At 33.4% G+C, this 22099-nt stretch overlaps 1 protein-coding gene across 3 annotated transcripts in view; it reads right to left on the bottom strand.

Moving 5' to 3' along the window:
* Positions 1 to 5758: 5758 nt before the first annotated feature.
* TDRD15 (tudor domain containing 15) overlaps positions 5759 to 22099 on the bottom strand; it is a 65147-nt gene continuing 48806 nt past the window's right edge. For 2 of the 3 annotated variants that reach the window (XM_021924619.2, XM_021924618.2), the window contains exons 3-4: positions 15506 to 15591; positions 5759 to 12671 (exon numbers count right to left, since the gene is read on the bottom strand). In XM_021924619.2, the coding sequence (XP_021780311.2) occupies positions 6861 to 12668 (5808 nt within the window). In that variant the 5' untranslated portion in view covers positions 12669 to 12671; positions 15506 to 15591 and the 3' untranslated portion in view covers positions 5759 to 6860. Of the gene's footprint in view, positions 12672 to 15505; positions 20108 to 22099 lie in introns of those variants that run through there. The other variant, XM_021924621.2, reaches the window with a different exon arrangement.

Here is a 22099-nt window from a genome sequence, read left to right as displayed (position 1 = left end):
ATGTTTTAGAATGGAAAAAAGCATTATTCCAATTTGCCTATACCTATAAAATAAAACTTTATCCTAAGAAAATAAAAATACTAAGATACAAACACTACTTTTTGTTTTTATTTGAAAGCACTCTGAATAAAACTGCACTATTACTACACATCTTCTATAATTATACAGTATAATAACAGGCTGAAAAATAATACTTTCAAAATAAAACAAAAAAGCTAGTTTTAAATTATAAACTATCTTAAAAGAAGGCAACCTAATTTCACATATATCTTCAGCTATTTTCTTTATTGGATTTCCGTCCAAACAGGAAAAATATCAATTAAAACTGGCCAGGCACAGTGGCTCACACCTGCAATCCCAGCACTTTGGGAGGCCGAGGCGGGCAGATTACAAGGTCAGGAGTTCGAGATCAGCCTGGCCAATATGGTGAAACCTCGCCTCTACTAAAAATACAAAAATTAGCCGGGCAAGGTGGCGGGTGCCTGTATTCCTAGCTACTCGGGAGGCTGAGGCAGGAGAATAGCTTGAAACCGGGAGGAGGAGGTTGCAGTGAGCTGAGATCACGCCACTGCACTCCAGCCTGGGCGACAGAGTGAGACACCATCTCAAAAAACAAAAAAATTTAACTGAAATATAGACTTGTCAAAACATCATTTTCTGCAGGATTTAATAATTTAAATGCTGCAAATAAATTTTCTAGTTTGTATATTCTTATCATTTCCAAATATAAAATATTATACATTAAGACATAACTGAAGTTAAAGGAACTCTGAAAACTAAAGGCAAATGATTGGTCCTTCCTGATTAAATTGGTGCCCCCTCCAAAAAAAAAAGACATCATAATGCCTTTTCTTTGACATTCAAACTCATTTTATTTTTAATAAACCAAAATCATTAACTTTGCCATATTTTATGGTGACTAAACAACAAAAGCACCCCAGTGATACAACAGCTATACAAGTTGTGTAAAATGTGGGGACCGGGTGCAGTGCCTCATGCCTGTAATTCCAGCACTTTGGGAGGCTGAGGCGGGTGGATCACCTGAGGTTAGGAGTTCAAGATCAGTCTGACCAACATGGTGAAACCCTGTCTCTCCTAAAAATACAAAATTAGCCAAGCATCATTGCACTCCAGTCTGAGTGACAGAGCAAGACTTTGTCACAAAAAAAAAAAAAAAAAGAAGAAGAAGAAGAAGTAGTTGTGCAAAATGAATTATTTTCCAAGGGAGATATTCTTCATAATAGTGTAAATAATCTTCAAGATCTGGCAGGGCTTAGGGGAGAGTGGATGACACAAAAGTGTTCAGAGAGTTTAGGTTACAAAAAGTAAATGTTACATTGTCTGTTCTAAAATAATCACAAACTAGAAATGAACTTGTTTGAAAAAATACATACATGAAGTTTCCAACTCTTAAGTAAACTTTAACTTTCAGGATACCAAATTCAAACTTACAGTATTTCTGGAAATTATTTCCCAACATCAAAGAGATGACAATATCAACATGCTCAATACAGACACACAGATATTAACACACTTGATCGTCCCCAGCTTGCTTAGGAATTTTCTAAATTTTTGCAAATATTCTTTAAATCACCCCATATCCAGTTCTTCAGAAATGTTTGGCTTATGCTAACTCTTAAGTGCACTTGTATAATTTTATGGCTCTATCTTTGCATCAAAATAATACTCTGAACTTGCTCAATTAATATTTACTTGCAAAATAAATTCCAATTCAATAGTAAATGAAATGACAAAATATTGATTCCCCTTCCCCACTGGATATACTGTTCTTGAATATCACAAATATCTCCAAGTAGCTAATAACCAAAAATATAAAACCCAACTAAAATTAAATATTACTAAAAATAAAATGATAGAAAATTATCATACTATGAGCTAAATACAAGGAAAGAAGAGATTATGTCTGACTTCTCTATTCCCTTTTAATAAATGTCACTCCTATAAGCACTTATATTTTCCAGGGAAATGGTAGCACTAACTCTCTTTATATTAACCACAGTTGCAATTATAACTCGACAAAGTAGGAACTGAAACAAAGGTCAGGGAAGACGTGTAAAGTATCAGAAGGTAAAATGGTATTTATTGCCTTTGAAACCACATACAAAGAAGAATAGTTCATCAAATAAAATATTTTCAAGATATCTCACACTGGTGAACCACATTTACTAGGTAATAATCTTTTAAAAATTATTACTAAGTAAAAATCTTTTTAAAATCTTTTTATCATGTCCTAGGTCACAGAAAATTTCTACAGCAATCTGACAATCTAACAAGGTCTCCTGGGGAAAAAAACCTGAAAAATCTAGATTCATTTAACATGATTTAATATTGGAAGTTGCTGTACTATGCTTAACACCTTTACTCTAGCTCTACAGTGTCTCAACCAAGATAGTAATTACTGGGTATCCTATATATCATTTGTTACCAAACTAATGAATAAGTGATCTGAGCTTCCATTTTATTCTACTGAAAAACAAAAAATCATCAGTATATTGTAATATAATCTTCAAATCATTATGGGTCTCATTAAGAGTTACTCAAGATTTATTCATTTAAAAATTCCTATAAACTATAAACTTTTACTTAACAATTATAGGTATAACATATCGTATAATATATAGTATGTAAAACATACACTATATATACAATTATATAACACATGCTATATATATAATTCTATGTAACAACTAAAAACTTGTTCATTTAGCAATATATGTCTACAATGGAAAAAATATATATAACCTATTCTATTCTTTATCTGGAACTATAATCACCTCTTACTCATAAATCATCTCTTACTCATAAATCCTATCTTCCAAATAGAAATTTAATGATGAATGTAACCATTATACCAATACTAAACACATCTGTGTGTATTCACCCTAAATATAGTTCCGTTTCTTGCTTAGCAGCATCAAAAATTATTTTAACTTATGATTTCACAAAAATACTTTCAAAACAAATATAGTTTTATCAGGATGATTATATTTCTAACAGTTAGTGAGCATTTATTATGTACCAGGCAACACTGCAATGCTTTACATGTTTTAATTTATTTAATCTTCACAACCACCCAAAGGGGTAGTTACTATTATGATCTCCATTTTACACAAGAAGAAACTGAGGCACAAAAGAGTTTGAAAGCTTACCCATGGTTTTATTACTAATAAGGGATAAAGCAAATATTCACACTTAGGGAGTCAGCCTCAGTGCCCATACTTTTAATAACCATTCAATGCAAGCAATTCATAAATCTCTATGACTCAATAGTGTTGTGTTCTCAAGACTTAGTCTGACATTTCACATGTCTATCAGCCATTCTCCTCTGGATGTCTAGATGTTACTTCATATTTAAAATATCAAAAACTCTTCTTTAAAAATGGGTTATCATTCTAGATTTCTTTCAAAGATGACTTCCAGTTAAATAAGCAACTGTAGAAGGATAGGCACACATTACCATTAAGCACTGCCTCATTAGCAAAGAATGAACAGATATTTCTTGTGCTTTTTTTGAACGGGTTATTACATTCTCTAGTTCTCATAATCTACACAAGGACTTTGAAGCAAAAACAAGCATGTGGGCAAGAAAGCATGATTTTGAAAAACAAAAACAAATGAGAAAACATCCTGGAAAAAGACTAACAAGTTTGTTCTGGAGAAAATAGTCTACAGATAAAAACAATTACCCTGAATATTTAAACACTGATGTTAACATAGGCTGAAACTATGGGAAAGTTAAGCCAATTTTCCAAGTGTAAAGGGTGGCAACTTCTGCATTTAGAACAATACCTGGGCAAGATAAAGTAAACATATTATACATCTAGGCCATTTCTAACATGATGATATTTTTACTATTTACTCTGAATTGTTTAGCTCAAAAGTACTGTGACTCATTATGTATAGTCTGGACTTCAAATACAGGAAGAATAGATTCTAAGAGTTTTTACACATAAAGCCTAAAATTATTTTTTTCTCACAAAATAATTCAGCAAGTTATCTACAGTCCTCTCTAGAGCAGTGATTATCAACTTTAGCTGTGCATTAGAATCACCAGGAGAGCTTTAAACACCCATTAGTAAAGCCACAGTTCTTGACCAATTAAAACAGAATGTTTAATTTTTAACAGGGACCCAGGCGTCGGAGTTTTTTGAAAGCTTCCTTTGTTAATTCCAATGCAAAGTCAAGGTTGAGAACCACTGTAACAGAGCCCCTTTTATGCTTTTTTAGTAGGTAAGACTCTTTCAAATATTGATGTCTTAAACCAAGAGGAACTACTAAAATCACTTTGCCCTGGACCCAGAGTACCTGCAGGCAATAATAGTGGAAGAGTAATAGAGGTGGTAGGAGCTGAAATAGTAAAGGCAATAAAACCAGTTTTTCTTTTTTAATGTTGTTTTCTTGCTTTGTTTTAAGGCTATGATTACAGCAAGTATGGAAATTTATTATTAGTCCATGAAACTATATTTCTTACATTTGTCATACAAAGTCATGATTTTTTTCCTTACATAGGACTTCAAATCTGTGTTTTGAAGTATAATTTAATGTTTGGTTTTCTAACTGCTTTTACAACAGCTACTTTAACTCACTCAGTGATTCACTGTGTGTTAGGAGTGCTATGAGATAGAAGCTGGGATCCAAAGTGGGTCCTTAAAGAATCTGATGGGGAAAAAAACATAAAAGAAGTTAGACACATGCACAGGTAAGGGAACAGTAAAGGATGTAAGAGCCAAAATGTATGGTTTGGTGCCAAGAGTTTATAGGAAACTCTTCCCCAAGTAAGCTAACTACTTTTCAAAAGGCAGTATAAATAACAAACAAAAGCAGACAGAGAAATCTGAGTTGAACATCTCAGTTCCTTACTTACCAGCTTTAAATTCATGGGCAAGATATTTAATTTCCCTGAGACTCATCCATAAAGTGGTGATAATAGCTTGGAGGAAAATGCTTCTTTCCCACTCCTGATGTTTCCTTCCATGTGGAGGTTCATGGGTGAGGCACTCTCTTAGCATAATACTCCTAGCCTCTTTGTTCTTCTTACTTATGCCTTCCAGAAGTAAGGTCAATCTCATTGGTCCATTTGGAAGGAAAAAGACCTATGTTTGATTAGCCTCTTCCTCCTCCTTTTCTTTCTGGGGAGAACTGCCTCAGGCTGTTTTACATGGGTACCCTCCCAAGAAGATTCTCTTGTCTATGCCTATAACCGTCTGTGTAAGTCTAAATAATTCCTTATTTCATTATTGGTAAGCCAATTTTTCCATTAATATAAGCCAGTCTTCAATATTGTTTTTGGTTTTATTTATTTTGTTTGTTTAAGTGTGACATTTTGCTTAACAATTATCTTTCTCCTTCTGAAGAGGTTTATTTGAAAGTGGTTTAGAACTCGAAGTGGAGTACTAGTTATTAGGTTCCTAGACCTTTATATCAACATACTTTGTAGAGTTGTAATAAGCATTAAATGAGGTAATACATATAAGACTCTTGAGACAGTGCCTGAAGCATAATAAGCACTCAAAATATGGTAGCTGTTTCTATTGCTACAATAACCACTACTGCTATCAGGAAAGATTCAAAAATTAGATAGAAAAGGGCGCCAATTGTAAAGCATTTATCAATTCACTATAAAACATCTAGGTAAAATTCAAATAAAATACGTTCTAACATTACATCAGTAAAAACAAGATATTTCCACTCACTGAAAGAGTATAGCCTGTTATGACGTTAGTAATAATACAGAATGTGGAATAACATACGTTTTATTTATAAAGTCAAAACAAATATTTGCCAGGGAACATTCTTTACAGCCTACAAAATCCTCAGTAACTAATCCATACAGAAAATGAATGTAATGTGGATAAACAAAATCAGACAATATTGTAGTGCATAAAATATTAAAATTTTAACAATATTTTAGGGTCAGTTTGACATCTAAAAGATTTAAGAGAAAATATGCTAGAATCAGTTTATTTATAAATTTATCTGGTTCAGAAATATGCTAGAAGCACACTCAAAACACCTAAAGACATTTCATATGATATAAAACTATATATAACAGAAAAATGATTCTTCAAAATGAGCCCAGGAAGCTCACTAATAATAGCAAGATTTATTAACATGAGATCTACAGACATTTAGGAGTTTTATGAAACCCCTGAAATTATTTGTGAAATGTCATGCATGTGTGCATGCATGTGTGGTTAAAATCTTTGACTACATTCTAAAAACTTCACCATTCAAAAAATGTAAAGAGAGTGAAGCAACGTTTTATAATCATAGTGGCCACTTCCAGTTCATCCATTTATCCAGATTTTCTAGTAAGTTTTCCTGCCATTTATTTTCAATTTGGATGTTAGTACATGAAAAACTTTTAAGGAATAAAAAAAAGAATCTACAGAAAATAATCTACTTTATAAAAATGTCTATTTACCTTTTAAGTGTTCTTCTGATTTTTTTTTTCATTATCATGTGATGTTTTTACTGCTGTTCTCAAGTTCATTGTCTTATTTTCCTGTATTCCTTCGGTTGGTAGTTTTTCAAAAATGTCTTCAACATAACTGCTGTTCTTCAAACCATCGGGCAGTTCCCAAAATGAAGTTGTTGTACATGTATCAAACAAAATGGCACTCTGGAAATGTTTTCCACTACCAACTTTCTTTCTCACTGTTAAATTTCTAGAATGTGATCTTTTACTAATACGAATTTTCCTTAAGAGGTTCTTACAGACATCTTTCCTCTTTGTAGATTTCTGTTTACACTTTTGTTTCTCAGTGCATGTAAAATTTATATTTTGTTTTTTGTAACAATTTTGATCTAACAATGGGAAAATAGGCTTACTCTGTAATTTATACTGGATTTTTAGTAGAGTCAGTAGCAGTAATTGCATCAAGATGAGCTGAATCTTTAGAATAAGTTGCGAGACCAGATGCAACTAATATATCTGCCAAATTCTTTTTCTCATGAATGACATCTACTTTCAGTTTTGTTTCAGAATTATATTCCCTAAACTGAAAAACTAGGTCTGGTTTACTTAGGAAATCTCGAAAAAAGCTTTTGGCTTCTTCACTCCAATGTTTTCCTTTAGCAGGTAAGATACCATATAAAATACATGGATAACTCAGCCTTGGCAAATTCAAAAGTTCCTCAGGAACAACTTTAAGATTTATAATTTCTGAATAATGTATATAAAAAGAAAATCCATAGTCAATCAACACAAGACATAAAGAATGAGGTAAGACTTCAGAAATTTCTACTCTATTCCACTGATCTTCCGATTTATATTTGAACAAACAACTAGAACCGGGAATTATGAACTCCTGAGGCAATGTTTGTAAGGTCTCCGGGAGATCAGAAAGCAACATAAAAAGATATTTCATTATGTCAAAGAAATCTTCTAACTGAATACTGAAGTCTGATGGATCAGAAACAGCAGTTGCAATACCAGAATACTGCCTATCATTTTGAAATTGAACCCAAGTAAACGATTTTATTGTGCATGATGATACAGGAGTCTTAGATTCAAAGTTGTAAACAATTTCTGCAGGTCTAAGTTTGTTTTCTTCAACATGAACTGTATTCAAATTTAAGTATTCCAAAAGTAACAGGTCATCTACCAAAATTTCTACTTCCCAAACAGCATCTAAATATTTCAGGAAAAGAATATTTATTTCCAAATGAGCAAATAAGCCCTCAAATGACATGTTCTTAGAATTTTCAAACCAAATCCATTTACAAGGTACAGCTTGTCTAGGAATATTTCTTATTTCGTTACTAAGCAGCTTGGTATTACATACAGGCACTATTTCATAGATACCACAATCTACTAAAAAAACAAGTACTTTATCATCAACATATTTTTCTTCCACTTTTGATCGATGCCATTTCAAGGTATTTTTAGATTTTGCCAAGCATTCTAAACCTTTTTCAATACTTTCCATTGATAAAAAGGGGGAATTTTTTTCTTCTTTAGTAATTAATACTATTAAATCTGATAAAATCTTTTCATTTTTGGATAACTTCACATAAAATCTTCCACTTTTGGAAACATTAAGCATTTCAGCTTTTTCAAGTTGTCCAGGTTTGAATTCTTCGAAAGGAATTTTAAACAGCTGTTGGTTCGAATTCATAGAACCTTCAGACTCATTTGATTTTCCTTTCTTCATTTCATTATTATCACCTGGGCTCACCTTTTGAGCGAGAACCTGAGGCATTTGCAATGCTGACTTCTGTAGTTTTGAACACGCTTTCCATTTCAGTAGTTCATTAATGACACATCTTTCATCACAAATCAAATTTACTTCCCACTTCTGATCATGCTTTTTCAAAAATTCACAATAAACTGTTTTGTTATGTACTTTCGAAGTAAAATAATCCACAGTTTTGTCATCCCATATTTCATCAGGCTCATTCCATTTTACTCCACTAAGAAAAGAATGGATTCCTAGCTGAGGAACAGTTAGAAATTCCCTCTGAAGTTCATAAATTTTACATGTGTTTACTATTGCAGAGTTACCATAGTCAATAAATTCTACTTCAAAAGAATTTCCTGGCAAAATTTTCTTAATTACTGCCCTGTAAATGGCATTGTCACCAGAATATTCCGCAACTACAAGATCTCCCACTAGAAGTGTAACTGATTTTTTCTCTTTCAATCTCCTTGCTGTTGTATTTAGAGCATCAGCAAGTCTGATAATTATACTTTCATTCTCAGCAAGCTGAATATGGAAACTTGCTGGATTACTGATATTAGATACATACCCTTTAACTTTGGCATTCAAATAAATTTGGGGTTGAGGAAGGTCTTTAATCCGTGGCCTAATAAGGTCATATGGGTTTTGTGAGGATGTTTGATTTAATGCTCTGATAAAAGACTGTGATACAACCTTTAGTGGTTTTTGACGCACACCCCTGTTCTCAAGAATATGTGCAGCTCCAGGGGCAATTTTTATACCTTTAAGCCCATCATTCAAAGAATTCTTCATTTTGTTTTTTGACACCGGTTCCATTTTATAACAAACTGATGGCTTCAAAAACCTAGCATATATACTTTTGGGATGCATCAATTGATCCATTTTTCTTTCGGAATATGTTACTGGACTCGTTTTATTAATCACATTATGGCGATAGTTGTTTCCTGTTCTGCCTTTCAAAGAAGTAGTAAGTCTCTTATTCTCATTTATTTTATTACTCTTTTCCATGCAGCATGCTTGGTCACAATGTCTTTTTCCATAAGCATGAAGCAACACTTTAATTTTCTCATTTATATATTGAGATCCATCATACAATTCTATACCAAGCTGTCCATCTGACTCCTGTGACAATATTATCGCCTTTAATGGTTTTCCCAAGAAATTGTCTTTAAACCAACTACTGATTTCTGCTGGAATATCTACATCTCTAAGATCTGACAAAAAACACTTAACAGCTTGCATAGGTGTAAACAACAACTCTGGAAACTGAGCTGAAATGGCCCTCAACATATTTTCTCCTACTAATTGCTTATTTCCAAAGTCTACAAAATAGACTTGAAATTCAGATGATGAATCTGTTGGTACTGCTAAAGCTCTATATGAGAGACCATCTTCTACATACTTAGATATGCACACTCTCATTTTATTAGAATCATATTTTGGACAATTTTTGAGGTTACTGCTCTCTGTGATTTTTGTTTCTATCATCTCTAGATCTTTATTATTTCTGCCAAGCTGGCAATAAAACTTTTTGGGACTATATATGTGAGATATATATACTTCTTCTTCACTTCCAATTTTTATATTAAAGGAAGAATAACAGTAACTGTAAAGACTAACTAAAGATGGGAATGTCTCTGATAATGTGATATACTGAGCAGAGCCACGATTCATAAGAAATTCTTTTGCACTAGTCAATGAGGACTGTAAATCCACTAAGTTATATAAATGGTTGGGATGTATAATAACTAAGGCATAGATGATACAAGTCAATAACCCTCTAGATGAAGAGATAAAATTCCGCAAGTCTCTGAATGCTTTTCTTGTCCAACTGAATAATTTACAACTAACAGGATCAATAAAATGGTTAAGACAACATCTGAAGGCTTGGCTTTCTAGCAAGAGAAAACGTGGGTTAATTGCACAAAGATCTTTAATTAAAACCCTTTTTTGGTAACCATAGTCAACAAATACTATGTCAACTTCTTTTGATACTTGTGTCAAAACAGCAGCTCTATACCACTTCCCAGAAAACTTAGCAACACAAGCAGTCTGCCCAATCTCGTAAGGATCAGAATGAATACTATAGTAATTCTGAATTTGCTCCATTAGTAATTTTAGGTCTTCTAACTTACATTGGAGTTGGCATGAAAAGTCACCTGGGCCATAATAATAGGAACATTTAACTTCAAGAACTGTTCCTGGTTTAAAACTATATTCTTTATAAGACCAGGATGACTCAGGTCCCACAGACAAGGTGAAAGGATTTTTTAAATCTGAGACATTAACAGCTGGGGACTTTGGCAAAGACAAGTTATTTTCTACTAGGTTATTTGAAAGGTACTTTTTAGATTTAGGTCCTTCAAGAAGGGCAGATATGACTTTTTTAATATTAACTTTGTTTTTAGATTTTGAATTTAACATTGAATATTCACTTGCAGATTTTGGAAAATATTTTAGTTCTACTTGATAATATTCTGCATATCCAGCTTGTAACATAAGAGAGATAACATCAATATTTTCTGAGGCTTCAACACTTTGAATATTTACGGTGTATTTGTCATCTTTTTTTGCTATAACCTGAAGCAAAATTGCTTTGTTCAAAACTAATTTTTTAAAATAATCAATTGCAGCCTTAGTCCATAAATCTTCAACAGGAAATATATGTGCAAGTGAACAGCACATTGCTAAGGCAGGTAACTCACAAAATTCTGGAAGCAAAATTTTTACATCAAAAAATGGTATGGAATCAGTATTACCATAATCCAAAAAATAAACATTAATCTTATAACCATTAATTTCAGTGATGACAGCTCTGTAAAAACGTCTGTCCTTGCTATATCTAGCACAACAAAATAATCCAGGTTCAGGTTTTCTTAGAATCATTTCATCGTTTTCACACAAATCATAAAATTTGTTTATATTTTTCATTATTTCTTGAAATTCATTCTGATGGTCATTAGTGCGTACCCAGAAATTTGATGGGTTTAATACATATGCTATAAAAGCTATGTAGGCAGCCTCTATCTCCATTTCTACTGTTTCAATGGGAAAACCTACTTTTAAAATGCCTTTTTTATTTAGAGAGTCTATTGACCATTCAATATTTCCCATAAAACTCTCAACTGCAAAGCTGTTTACATCAGACACATTTGTCTCACTCAAGATATTGGATATTTTTGAATCAGACATCGGACAAAGTACTTGTGTGCCTACAGTCTTCAGTAGACACTTAGAATTAACTGTAGACTCTTGAGTTTGTAATGTCACATAATACAAATGCTCATCCTTATTGAACCAATCAATGTGTGCATATACCACTTGTCCTAATAAGGCCTGTTTAAATATACTCAGTTGAAATGTTCTTGCATCTCTACCTTCACTGTGCAAACATGTCAGAGAACATGGAAATGAAAATAATGGTACTAAAATAAAATCTTGTTTAAGTTTCTTTACATAAATTGAGGGTATAGCCTCGCTACTGCCATAATCCATAAACCAAATTTTTACTTGATTTGGGGGCAAGAGCTGCTGAAGAATTCCTCTATGCCACTGTCCATTTCGCCTTCTGGCAACACAAAGTAGTCCAAAATTATCACATGTGGGACTAGTTTCTTGACAGATCGTATCATAATGTAAAGTCATATGTGCTGTCAAGTTTTCTAGTTCTGGAGTCCATTTAATTAACTGACAATAAAATTTACTTGGGCTCAATGCAGATGATACCTTTACACTTTCAGTACTTCCTACTGACAAAGATGGCTGCAACTTATCCAGAACATGTTGAATATCAAGTGAAGTGTCTTTATCACCTAATGACAATTCAGGTCTTTTATGTTGCGATAAATCTGGCATTTGTTGAGGGAATTCTTCTAACATTTCCACAATAAGACGAAATGAATCTCCATCAACAAGTCTTCCTAATTGTAACTCGAGAGCCTGAGATATAATTTTTGGCACTTCAAAAAGAAACATTTGCAGAGGTAAAATAGCTTGCACATAACCTTTCACTTGTATTCCTACTAATGACTTGAAATAATTCAAAGCTTTAGGGGACCATTTTTCCCCAACTGGTAGTATATTCGCAAAAATGCCAAATACTACCCGTGGCGGTAGCTCAAACAAATTGCCACAGGCTGAAGCAATCTGTGGACCAGCAACTCTTAGTTCTTCTCCACGATCTATGAGGAGCACTGTATAGAGTTCATTTTTCTTTCCCACGACTCTTCCTCTCTGCCATTCTCCAGATACTCTTTCTTCCACCAAACAAAATTCATCAATTTCCACATTATTTTTCACTTTTGGAGTATGTTGTATTTCTCTCTGCAATATGTGGTAGTCAAACTCGCATTCATTATTATTTATGCCTTGAAATTTCACCAGAATATCCTTGGGAAGACATTTAATATGTGATATTGTCAGATCCACATCTAAAAATGTTGGTAAGAGAGATGTAGAATCCATTTTCTAAAAAGCAAATAATAATTACTCATTAGCTATCAAAGTTAACTGCAATTAGCCTTATGTTTGGCATATAAACATAAAACTAAAAATAATTATATGCCTGTATTTTATCAAATTTAAACATGTTGATAAAAATTATACACACTGAATAAGATGCTGGTGAAATAAACAAAGTCTAACATTCACTCTTTTCTATACTTTTAAAATTTTTCATTGAAATATTACAAAACCTTTTTTTAATAGGAAGAATATCATCACTGGAAAACAGAGAGGAGCAACCTTTATTTTCCAGAAACTTTAACAAATTCCAGCTGGATATTGGACAGATGTGGTGTAATGAAAGGAGCCAAATTAGCCTCATTGGGGACCTCCTTCTCCTGTGAGACAACCACTTTCCTTCATGCAGACTCTTTCCAACAATCTATAACTCAAAGAGGTGAGTGCTAGAAGAAAGGGCAGATGGTGAACCAAAAAGGGGCACATTGTTTGCACTCCCCACTTTATGCTGAATTCGAAATATTTGGACTCTTATCAGTATCATTATGCAACCCCGGGATTCATCTTTGATTGAGGGAAATCAGCTGAGACCTGGACACCAATAAGGGAAGCCAAGCATAGAAAGACACTGAAGTAGGTTAGGTACATCCACACCTTATCACTGGCATGACTGGCCACAATAAGTGGAAAAGGGAAGGAATCTATAGCATCAAGGCAAAATTTTCTACCATAGCTAATCTGTGGATTTTTAGGATTCTAAAAATAAGGCAAATATGCAAGAAATATAAATAATCCCCAATTTCAGGCAAGAACCATCGTCTACTGTGACAGAATACAGCTCAACTCTTCCTTGACTCTGAGTTAACAGTCGACAGGCATCAATTTATTACTATGAGGACAAGTAAGAGAAAAACATTGCATGCCCTCCCCTCAAAAATGAGGGATCCTCTTAAAAAAAAAAAAAAACAAGGAAATGCTACTCCATAGAAATAGATGTACTGAAAGAAATAGCAAAGTCCTGTTCTCAAAAAGGTCAAAAGGTGAAAATATAACAACTAATATTAGGATGAACTATACACACATGATAGATTTAAAACTATAATGGGAAAATGAAACCTAAAATAAAGATAAATTAGAAGAAAATTTTGACAGAATACCCCAAAGCTCAGAGGAAAAAGATAAAAAGATGAAAGAGGAGTATATAGGGCCAGAATATAAACTCTCACCAAAGTCTAAATGTTGTCATTATTTAGTCACAGGCCTTCACCCAATTCCTATACTTTACTCAGTTTATAGCCCCATTAATTCCTTACATCAAGAGACAATCAGGTACTCTCAAATAATCCTATACTGCATTATACCAAAACTGTCTTCCTGGCATTCACCTAAAAGGCCCTGTGACCATTCACATGGGTATATGGGAAAGAAAACATTTACATACATCTTTCAGGAACCATGCCACCCTTTTTAATGTATAAAAAGTAGATGTACCCAGGAGATCTCCTTCATTAAACAGAGGTGGTATATACAGAACATGTAAGACAAAGCAAGCCCAAAGGCACAAGGAAGTTTTTAAATAGGTTATTCAAACTATCAAAAATCTACTCCTCCACATCACTGTCTCTCCATCAAACAATACAGATGGCCTCCTGGGGAATTTCACATCAGAGGGGGTAAACATCTGGTTTATACATGGCTCTCACTTAATGCCAGTAACATCCAGAAATACATTCCTGAGGCATTACACCCCAACCCGGGTGGGGGGCGGTAATGGGGGCAGGGTGTCAGACTAAGAAATGAAAGAAAATCTTCACAGTAGAAAGACCTACCATTACATCTACTTTGCCTAAAGAAGAAATTGCTTGAGTTAATAACCTATGCATATTAATATATAATGGCTAATAGTTTCTGCAGGATGATTAGGAATGCTGAAGGAATAAGACTGGAAGACTTATTACAAAAAAGTCTGAAGAAGAGGTATGTGAATGAGCCTCTATGAATTGGTACATAGGAAAATTTTAGGTCCCATGTGATGCTCACCAGAGGGCCCCACAATGAAAAAAATATCTTAATCAGGTAGACAGCACAACCTCTCCTGTCAGTCAGGATGTCAGTCAACCTCTTTCACCTGCCTCTACAGTGCTTACTCAACAGGATCATGAAGAAAGTTCCAAGTGTTATGGATAAAGCTCCTATCCTTGGGTGCCTAAAGACCAAATGAAAATAATTCAAAGAAAATTCAAGTATGTATATATACATCTTTTTAATTATATATATTTATATATAAAATGTATATATATCTTTTAAAATATATTAAATATATTATATAATGTATATGTCTCTTTTAAAATATATAATATATAAAATATATTTATATACAAAATATATTCTATACCTAATATAGATTATATATTATACAAATATATTTATAAAATATATATTTATATATAGAATTTATATAATATATAAATTCTATAAACATATTTATAGAATATATTTTTATATAATATATAATAAAAATATATATTATATTTATATATTTTATATTTTATATATTTATATTATATATTTTTATATAGTATATATTATATTATGTTTGTATAATATATAATAAATTATATTTAAATATTTATATAAATATAATAAATATGTTCATATATTTATATAAACTATATATTACATTTATATATAAATATAATATATATAAAATTTAAAACTATTTTACACAATGAACAAATATATTATTTTAAAGACATAATTTAAATCAAGATGTTCTAGATCCAACCCCTACTCAAATATAACAATCCTTAGAAGACTACTACATCACAGAAAGTACTTACACTGTATACACAGGATTCAGATATCAGTACTCAATTAATTGTGTGAAATTTGGCAAACTATTTTTCCTTAGAATCAGACTCTAAATCTGTAAAATGAAAAGTTTAATTAAATTAGGGTATTTCAAACCATTTTTCTGCAGCCAAAATCTTAAACAAATGTAAAACGCAAAAGGTATTTTTTGCAAAAATCAAAATACCTATAAAGTGGATTCATTAGTGTTCTAACAATTTCATACGTTTATAAAATTTAATTGTGAAGTCAGTAAATGAAACTAATGAAGTTATTCTATTAAACACAAGCCAATAGCAGCCTCATCATATAATTTGACTTACGATGTTTGATAGCACAGTATCGGGAAAATCAGGCTCACAAATATGGAACAGTCTACCTGCTTCCAAAATTATACATGATCCAACACAGATAGAGCAAACAAAAATATGGGAGAGCCACAACTTAAACAATCAATGAGTTCATCTAATGGCACTAACTAGTGCTCTTCTCTGCTTTTAAATTTAGTATATAATATTTGAATGTTTTGTATAAAAATTATATTTAAAAAAATCAAATTGAAATCCAAAGTTCCCAAACACCTGAATTAAATCTAAATAAAAAATATACAGCATCACAGTTCCCCTGAGGTTTGAGGAAAATATAATCTGCAAACACTATTAAAATTGATAGGGAAAACTCTTTCTATACTAAAATTTCCTGATTCTATAGAACATATATTATAGATAATGGCACTCACTGAAGTTTATCTTCTATAAATTAACATCAAATAAGTCTAGACCAGTAGAGTCCGCTAGAAACACAATTAAGCCATATATATAAAGTAATCCAGTAACACCATTAAAAAGTAATTAAAAAGAGAAATCTATTTTAACTCAATATACCCAAACCACTATCATTTCAACATGTAATCAACATAAATTATGATATTTGATTTCTTTTTAATACTAAGTCTTCAAACTATGGTGTACATTTTACATTTAGCGTACATCTCAATTTGGACTAACCACATATCAAATGCTCAATAGCTATATGTGGTTAGTGACTACAGTATTTCAAAGTACAGGTCTAGAACTATGATACAATTTTACGTTTTAAATATAAATTTTGTCAAAAATCTTAAAGCAGGTAAAATAATAGTTCCTTGTATTAATAACTCCTTATAATGCTTTAAATTTTTTTAAGGTTTTTAGTACACTAGTTTAACTGATCTTCACAATAAGATTCTTCATTTTTCAGACCACAGAACTGAAGATCAATTGAAACCAAAATTGATCAAAATGGAAATGTAAAAAGAGATTCAAGTTTCTGATTAGGTTTTCTGATTATCAGTCCAGTGCACTATGTACATTATTTCCACTGCTTTACACTGTTGTTTCAACTAAACTACATAATCATGGACAAGAACCAAAATAAAAATGAAAGATGCAAATACAAAAAAAAAAAAAAAACCCACACAAACAAACAAGCAAAGCACCATTCTGGGACACAATCTGCTTATTAATTCTTCCTTTTTCAAAATTTAAGATCATTCTGCTCAAACTTTGGCAGTATTCTGGCAAGGTTACTATGTTCCAAAAGACTGATTCAAGTTGAAGCATCTGTGCTTTGGTTTTCCTCCTCCCGTCTTTTCCATATATTCAGAATGGTTTCTAGATTCATCTTGTTAATGACACTGATGTGATGAAAATAAAACTGGGTATACTATTTGAGTATGCATATTTCAAAATCAGGGCTTAATTTTTTTTAACGTTCTTTACTGAAGTTCACAACGAGGAGTGATTTTTTTCCCCAAGGGAACATTTGGGGGCATCTGGAAATACATTTAGTTGTCTTAACTGAGGTAGAAAGTGAGTGCTACCAATCTCTAGTGGGTAGAAGCCAGGAAGGCCGCTGAATATCCTATAATGCACAGCAGAGCACATTCTTCCACAAACAAAGAATTATTCAGCCCAATATGTCAACAGTTCTGAATTTGAGAAACTGCTTTAATGAGAGCAAAAACAAACACCAGGTAGATAAAAGAACTAATTTATTGAAACTATCTAAAAGAGGTAGAAGAAAATACAAGAATATTTTTCTAATCTTACTAAGAGAGACATCTTTTAGGAGACAAAACCCAGAGGCCATACAATTTTTTAAATATATTAATTTTGTTAATTATAGCCAAAAAATGAAGCTGTAAACAACATTGAAATCAATTTAATTTACTGCATGAAGGATTTTCTCAAGACAAATATCTTCATCATCTATGACTCCACTATCATTCCACTCACAATCCACCAGGAAATTCTACTGGGTTCATTTCCAGAGCATATAAAAGTCTGACACTTGCAATTCTGCTGCCACAACCCTGGTCTAAACTACCTTCCTCTGTCATCTGTGATACTACCTTCCTTACTAGTCTTTTAGCCTTAACTCCAGCCTATCTCAACCTGTGAATATTCTTAGCATTGTAACCAGAGTGATCTTTTTAAAATATAAGATACAATATGCTGAGAGAGAAAAAAAAAAAAAAATCAGTGGCTTCTAATTTCACTGAGTGAAAATTAAAGCCATCAAAATGGCTTCATGAAGTCCAAAAGGGCTAACCATCACCACCACCACCACCAACACCAAAACCTCCCATGTTTTCTCTTACCTTATTTCCTATTACATTCCCCTCACTTATTACACTGAAGCTACAATGCCTCCCTTGCCATTCCACGAATCTTTTCACCTTTGGGCTTTGGGCTTAACTGCTGTCAGAGCATAGCTTGCTTCCTCACTTCCTTCAAGTTTTGGTCAGAAGATCCCCTCTAGGTGAAGCATTCCCTGACTATTCTAATTAAAACTGTAACCTCCCACAAACTTAACAGTCCCTAGCCCCTCCCTACCCTCTCTATCAAAAGCAACAAAAAAGTTCTATTAAACTAGTGGTTCTCAAACCTTTGTTCTCAGGACACATTTATAGTCCTACAAATCACTGAAGATCTCAGAGAGTTTTCATTTATGTGACTTATATCTATGAACATTTATCATTTTAGAAATAAAAATAGAAATTTTAAATATATTTAATTCATTTAAAAATACTAAACCCACTAAAAACATAGATATTTTCATGAGAGATGGTTATATTTCCTAAAACCGAAAAAAATAGTGAAAAGTGACATGGTACTATAATTTTTACAAATCTCTTTAATGTCTGCTTAATAGAAACTAAGCTGGATTCTCATATCTGCTTCTACATTTAATGTGTTGCAATAGGCTATTCTGGGTGAAGGATGTGAAGAAAATCTAGCTATACAGACACATAGTTGGAGAAGGGAGGAGAACATTAAAAGCTTTTTCATATAACTGAAGACATTCTTCTTTGATATGCACAACAACTCAATGAGTAGTAGTTTCTTCGAAGTTAGTTTACAGTGTGGAATATAAAATCATAAGGGAACTTTTTGTATTGTTAACTTAAAAATCTACTGGCCTACCTATCTTGTACTTTGAAATATTTAAATATGCATGATTTTATAAGATATCACATGGATTAATTTGAAAATATTGGTTAGATGTACAGATCTTCCATATGTGGACATACTACACTACCCAACATTCCCAAATAAAACTGACTGGTATCACCAGCAATCTCATCAGAAAAGTCATCAAATTTGGGGATACCATCAAACTCAGAATGGCAGACATAACTTTCCTGACTTTTCTAATTTTTGCTTTAAAACTTGGATTTTATCATTGACAAATACTGTCAGTTGTTTTCCTCCAAGTGAGGAGCTTGCTTCAATGTGCCAAGTACCCAAATCTGACTCAGTTTGCCACACTGGTTTGCAGCTCAAATCGTTACATCAAATGCTTTTCCTAGAGTCAATCTGCACAGTTCAGTATCAACAGATGTGCTTTTATGAGTACCTCCCATTTCATCACATGGAATATTAAAAAGACATATTTTCAAGGATCATGCTTCAATATCATTCATTTTTACTGCTAGATCAAGGACATTTTAAAGTGAAACTGCCACCTTTTTTATTGCAAGTGTTTGGTAGTAAATAATAAAATGACTACCAATAGTTTGGTGCCATTGCCTTGATTCACAGCAAGGTGCCAGCAGTTTTACCCACCATTGCTTTTGCACCATGAGTGTCAACATTAACACACTGAAAAAGGTAAACATTGACAAGATGCCAAGTTTATTCATGGGGAAATAATAATATTTTCAAAAAATGGTCCTGAAAAAAAATGGATACCCACATGCAAAAGAATGAAGTCAGACCCTGACCTCACACAATATACACGAGATGTTCTCAGACTTACGATGGTTTGACTTAAGATTTTTCAGCTTTACAGGGAATTTTTGGGGACATAACCCCATAGAAATCTAAGAGCTCCTTGCAACTTAAAAAGGAGGTACAGTTTCTACTGAATGTGTATTGCTTCCACACTATCGTGAAATTGAAAATCCTAAATTGAACCATGGTAAGTCAGGGACCATCTCTTTTGTTGCCAGCATTAAATGCATCTTCAACTTACAGTATTTTCAATTTAAAATGAGTTTTCAAGATGTAATCTTGGCTGGGCGCGGTGGCTCACGCCTGTAATCCCAGCACTTTGGGAGGCCGAGACGGGCGGATCACGAGGTCAGGAGATCGAGACCATCCTGGCTAACAAGGTGAAACCCCATCTCTACAAAAAATACAAAAAATTAGCTGGGCGCAGTGGAGGGTGCCTGTAGTCCCAGCTACTTGGGAGGCTGAGAGGCAGGAGGCAGGAGAATGGCGTGAACCCAGGAGGCGGAGCTTGCAGTGAGTTGAGATCACACCATTGCACTCCAACCTGGGCGAAAGAGCGAGCAAGACTCCGTCTCAAAAAAAAAAAAAAAAAAGACGTAATCTCATTGTAAGTTGAGGAGCATCTGCACAAAAAGCTACTGAAAATGGATAAAAAACCTACGGATAAGAACTAAAGCTATCCATCCCTTAAAAAAATTGAAATAAATCTTCATGACTATTATGATTTAAATGTTTGCCCCCTCCAAAACTCACATTGCAACTTAATCACTGAGATGTGGGACATTTGATAGGGGTGAATAGGTCAGGAGTGTACTATCCTTATGAATGAATTAATCCATTCATGGGTTAATGGGTTATCAGGGAGTGGGATTGGTGGCTTTATAAGAGGAGGAAGAAAGACTTGAACTAGCATGCTCACCCCCTGTCCATGTGATGCCCTGTACCACCTCAGGACCTGCAGAACCTCCACTAGCAAGAAGGCTCTCACCAGATAGGGCCCCTTGACCTTGGACTTCTCAGCCTCCATAATTGTAAGAAATAAATTCCTTTTCTGTATATATTACCCAGTTTCAGGTATTGCTATAAGGAACAGAAAACATATCAAGACAATAACCTAATTAGGCAATGGCTTCTTAAATATGGTTCCAAAAGCACAAGTGACAAAAGATTAAAACAAAGATCAATTGAACCATCAAAGTTTAAAAAAACCTGTGCTCCAAAGGACCCATCAGAAAAGTGAAAAGTCAACCCCCCAAATGGCAGAAAATATCTGCAAATCATCTATCTGATAAGGGGCTTGATGCACAATATATGCAAAGACCTCAAACTTAGCAATGGAAAGACAATCCAATCTAAACACAGGCAAAGGATTTGACTACGTATTTCTTCAGAAAAGACACACAAAAGGCCAATAAGCATATAAAAAGATAGTCAACATCATCAGTCACTAGGAAAATGCAAACTACAATGAAATGCCACTTCAGACACACTAGGATGACTTGTGTTTTAAAAAATGAACAATTACAAGTGTTAGCAAGAATGTAGAGAAATGAGAACCCTCCTGCAATCTGCATCTGTAAAATGGTGCAGCCATTTTCAAAAAGTTTGGTGATTCCTCAGAAACTTAAACAGCAATTCCATTACTAGATATAGATCAAAGAAAACTGAAAACACACATCCACACAAATATTTGGACAGGACCATTCTCAGTAGCATTATTCCTAACAACTAAAAGTGAAAACTACCCAAATTTCATCAACTGTTGAAGGAGAAACACAATGCGATAAATACAAAAATTAGCGGGGCATGGTAACGTGCACCTCTGGTCCCAGCTACTTAGGAGGCTAAGGTGGGAGGATGGCTTGACCCTGGGGGACAGAGGTTGCAGTGAGCCGAGATCCTGCCACTGCACTCCAGTCTGGTTAACAGAGCAAGACTCTTGTCAAAAAAATAAATAAATAATAATAACATTTTTTTAAGAAAACACTTATTTTCCCATGGATTATATTAAGTGACAGTGATTTTTCCTTCTTTCTGATTTTTCCATTTCGAATTTTTCTATAAATGGCCATACATTTCTTCTCTGACAGTCAAGAAAAAAAACACTGGAACAAAATTCTTTTCAAAAAGCCATAAAGTTAGAAGAAAATTTAGAAAAACATTTGAAATATTTTAGGATAAGGTGGACAATCTTAAAAAAGATAGAAACCCAAAAACCATAAAAGGAATGAAGAACACAGTTAGGTACATACATGCTAAAACTGCTATACAGAAAAGACTATCGGCCGGGCGCGGTGGCTCTTGCCT

This window comes from Papio anubis, chromosome 14 (genome assembly GCF_008728515.1).
Source record: "Papio anubis isolate 15944 chromosome 14, Panubis1.0, whole genome shotgun sequence".
Taxonomy (NCBI): Eukaryota; Metazoa; Chordata; class Mammalia; order Primates; family Cercopithecidae; genus Papio; species Papio anubis.
This window is presented reverse-complemented; position numbering and strand designations above follow the sequence as displayed.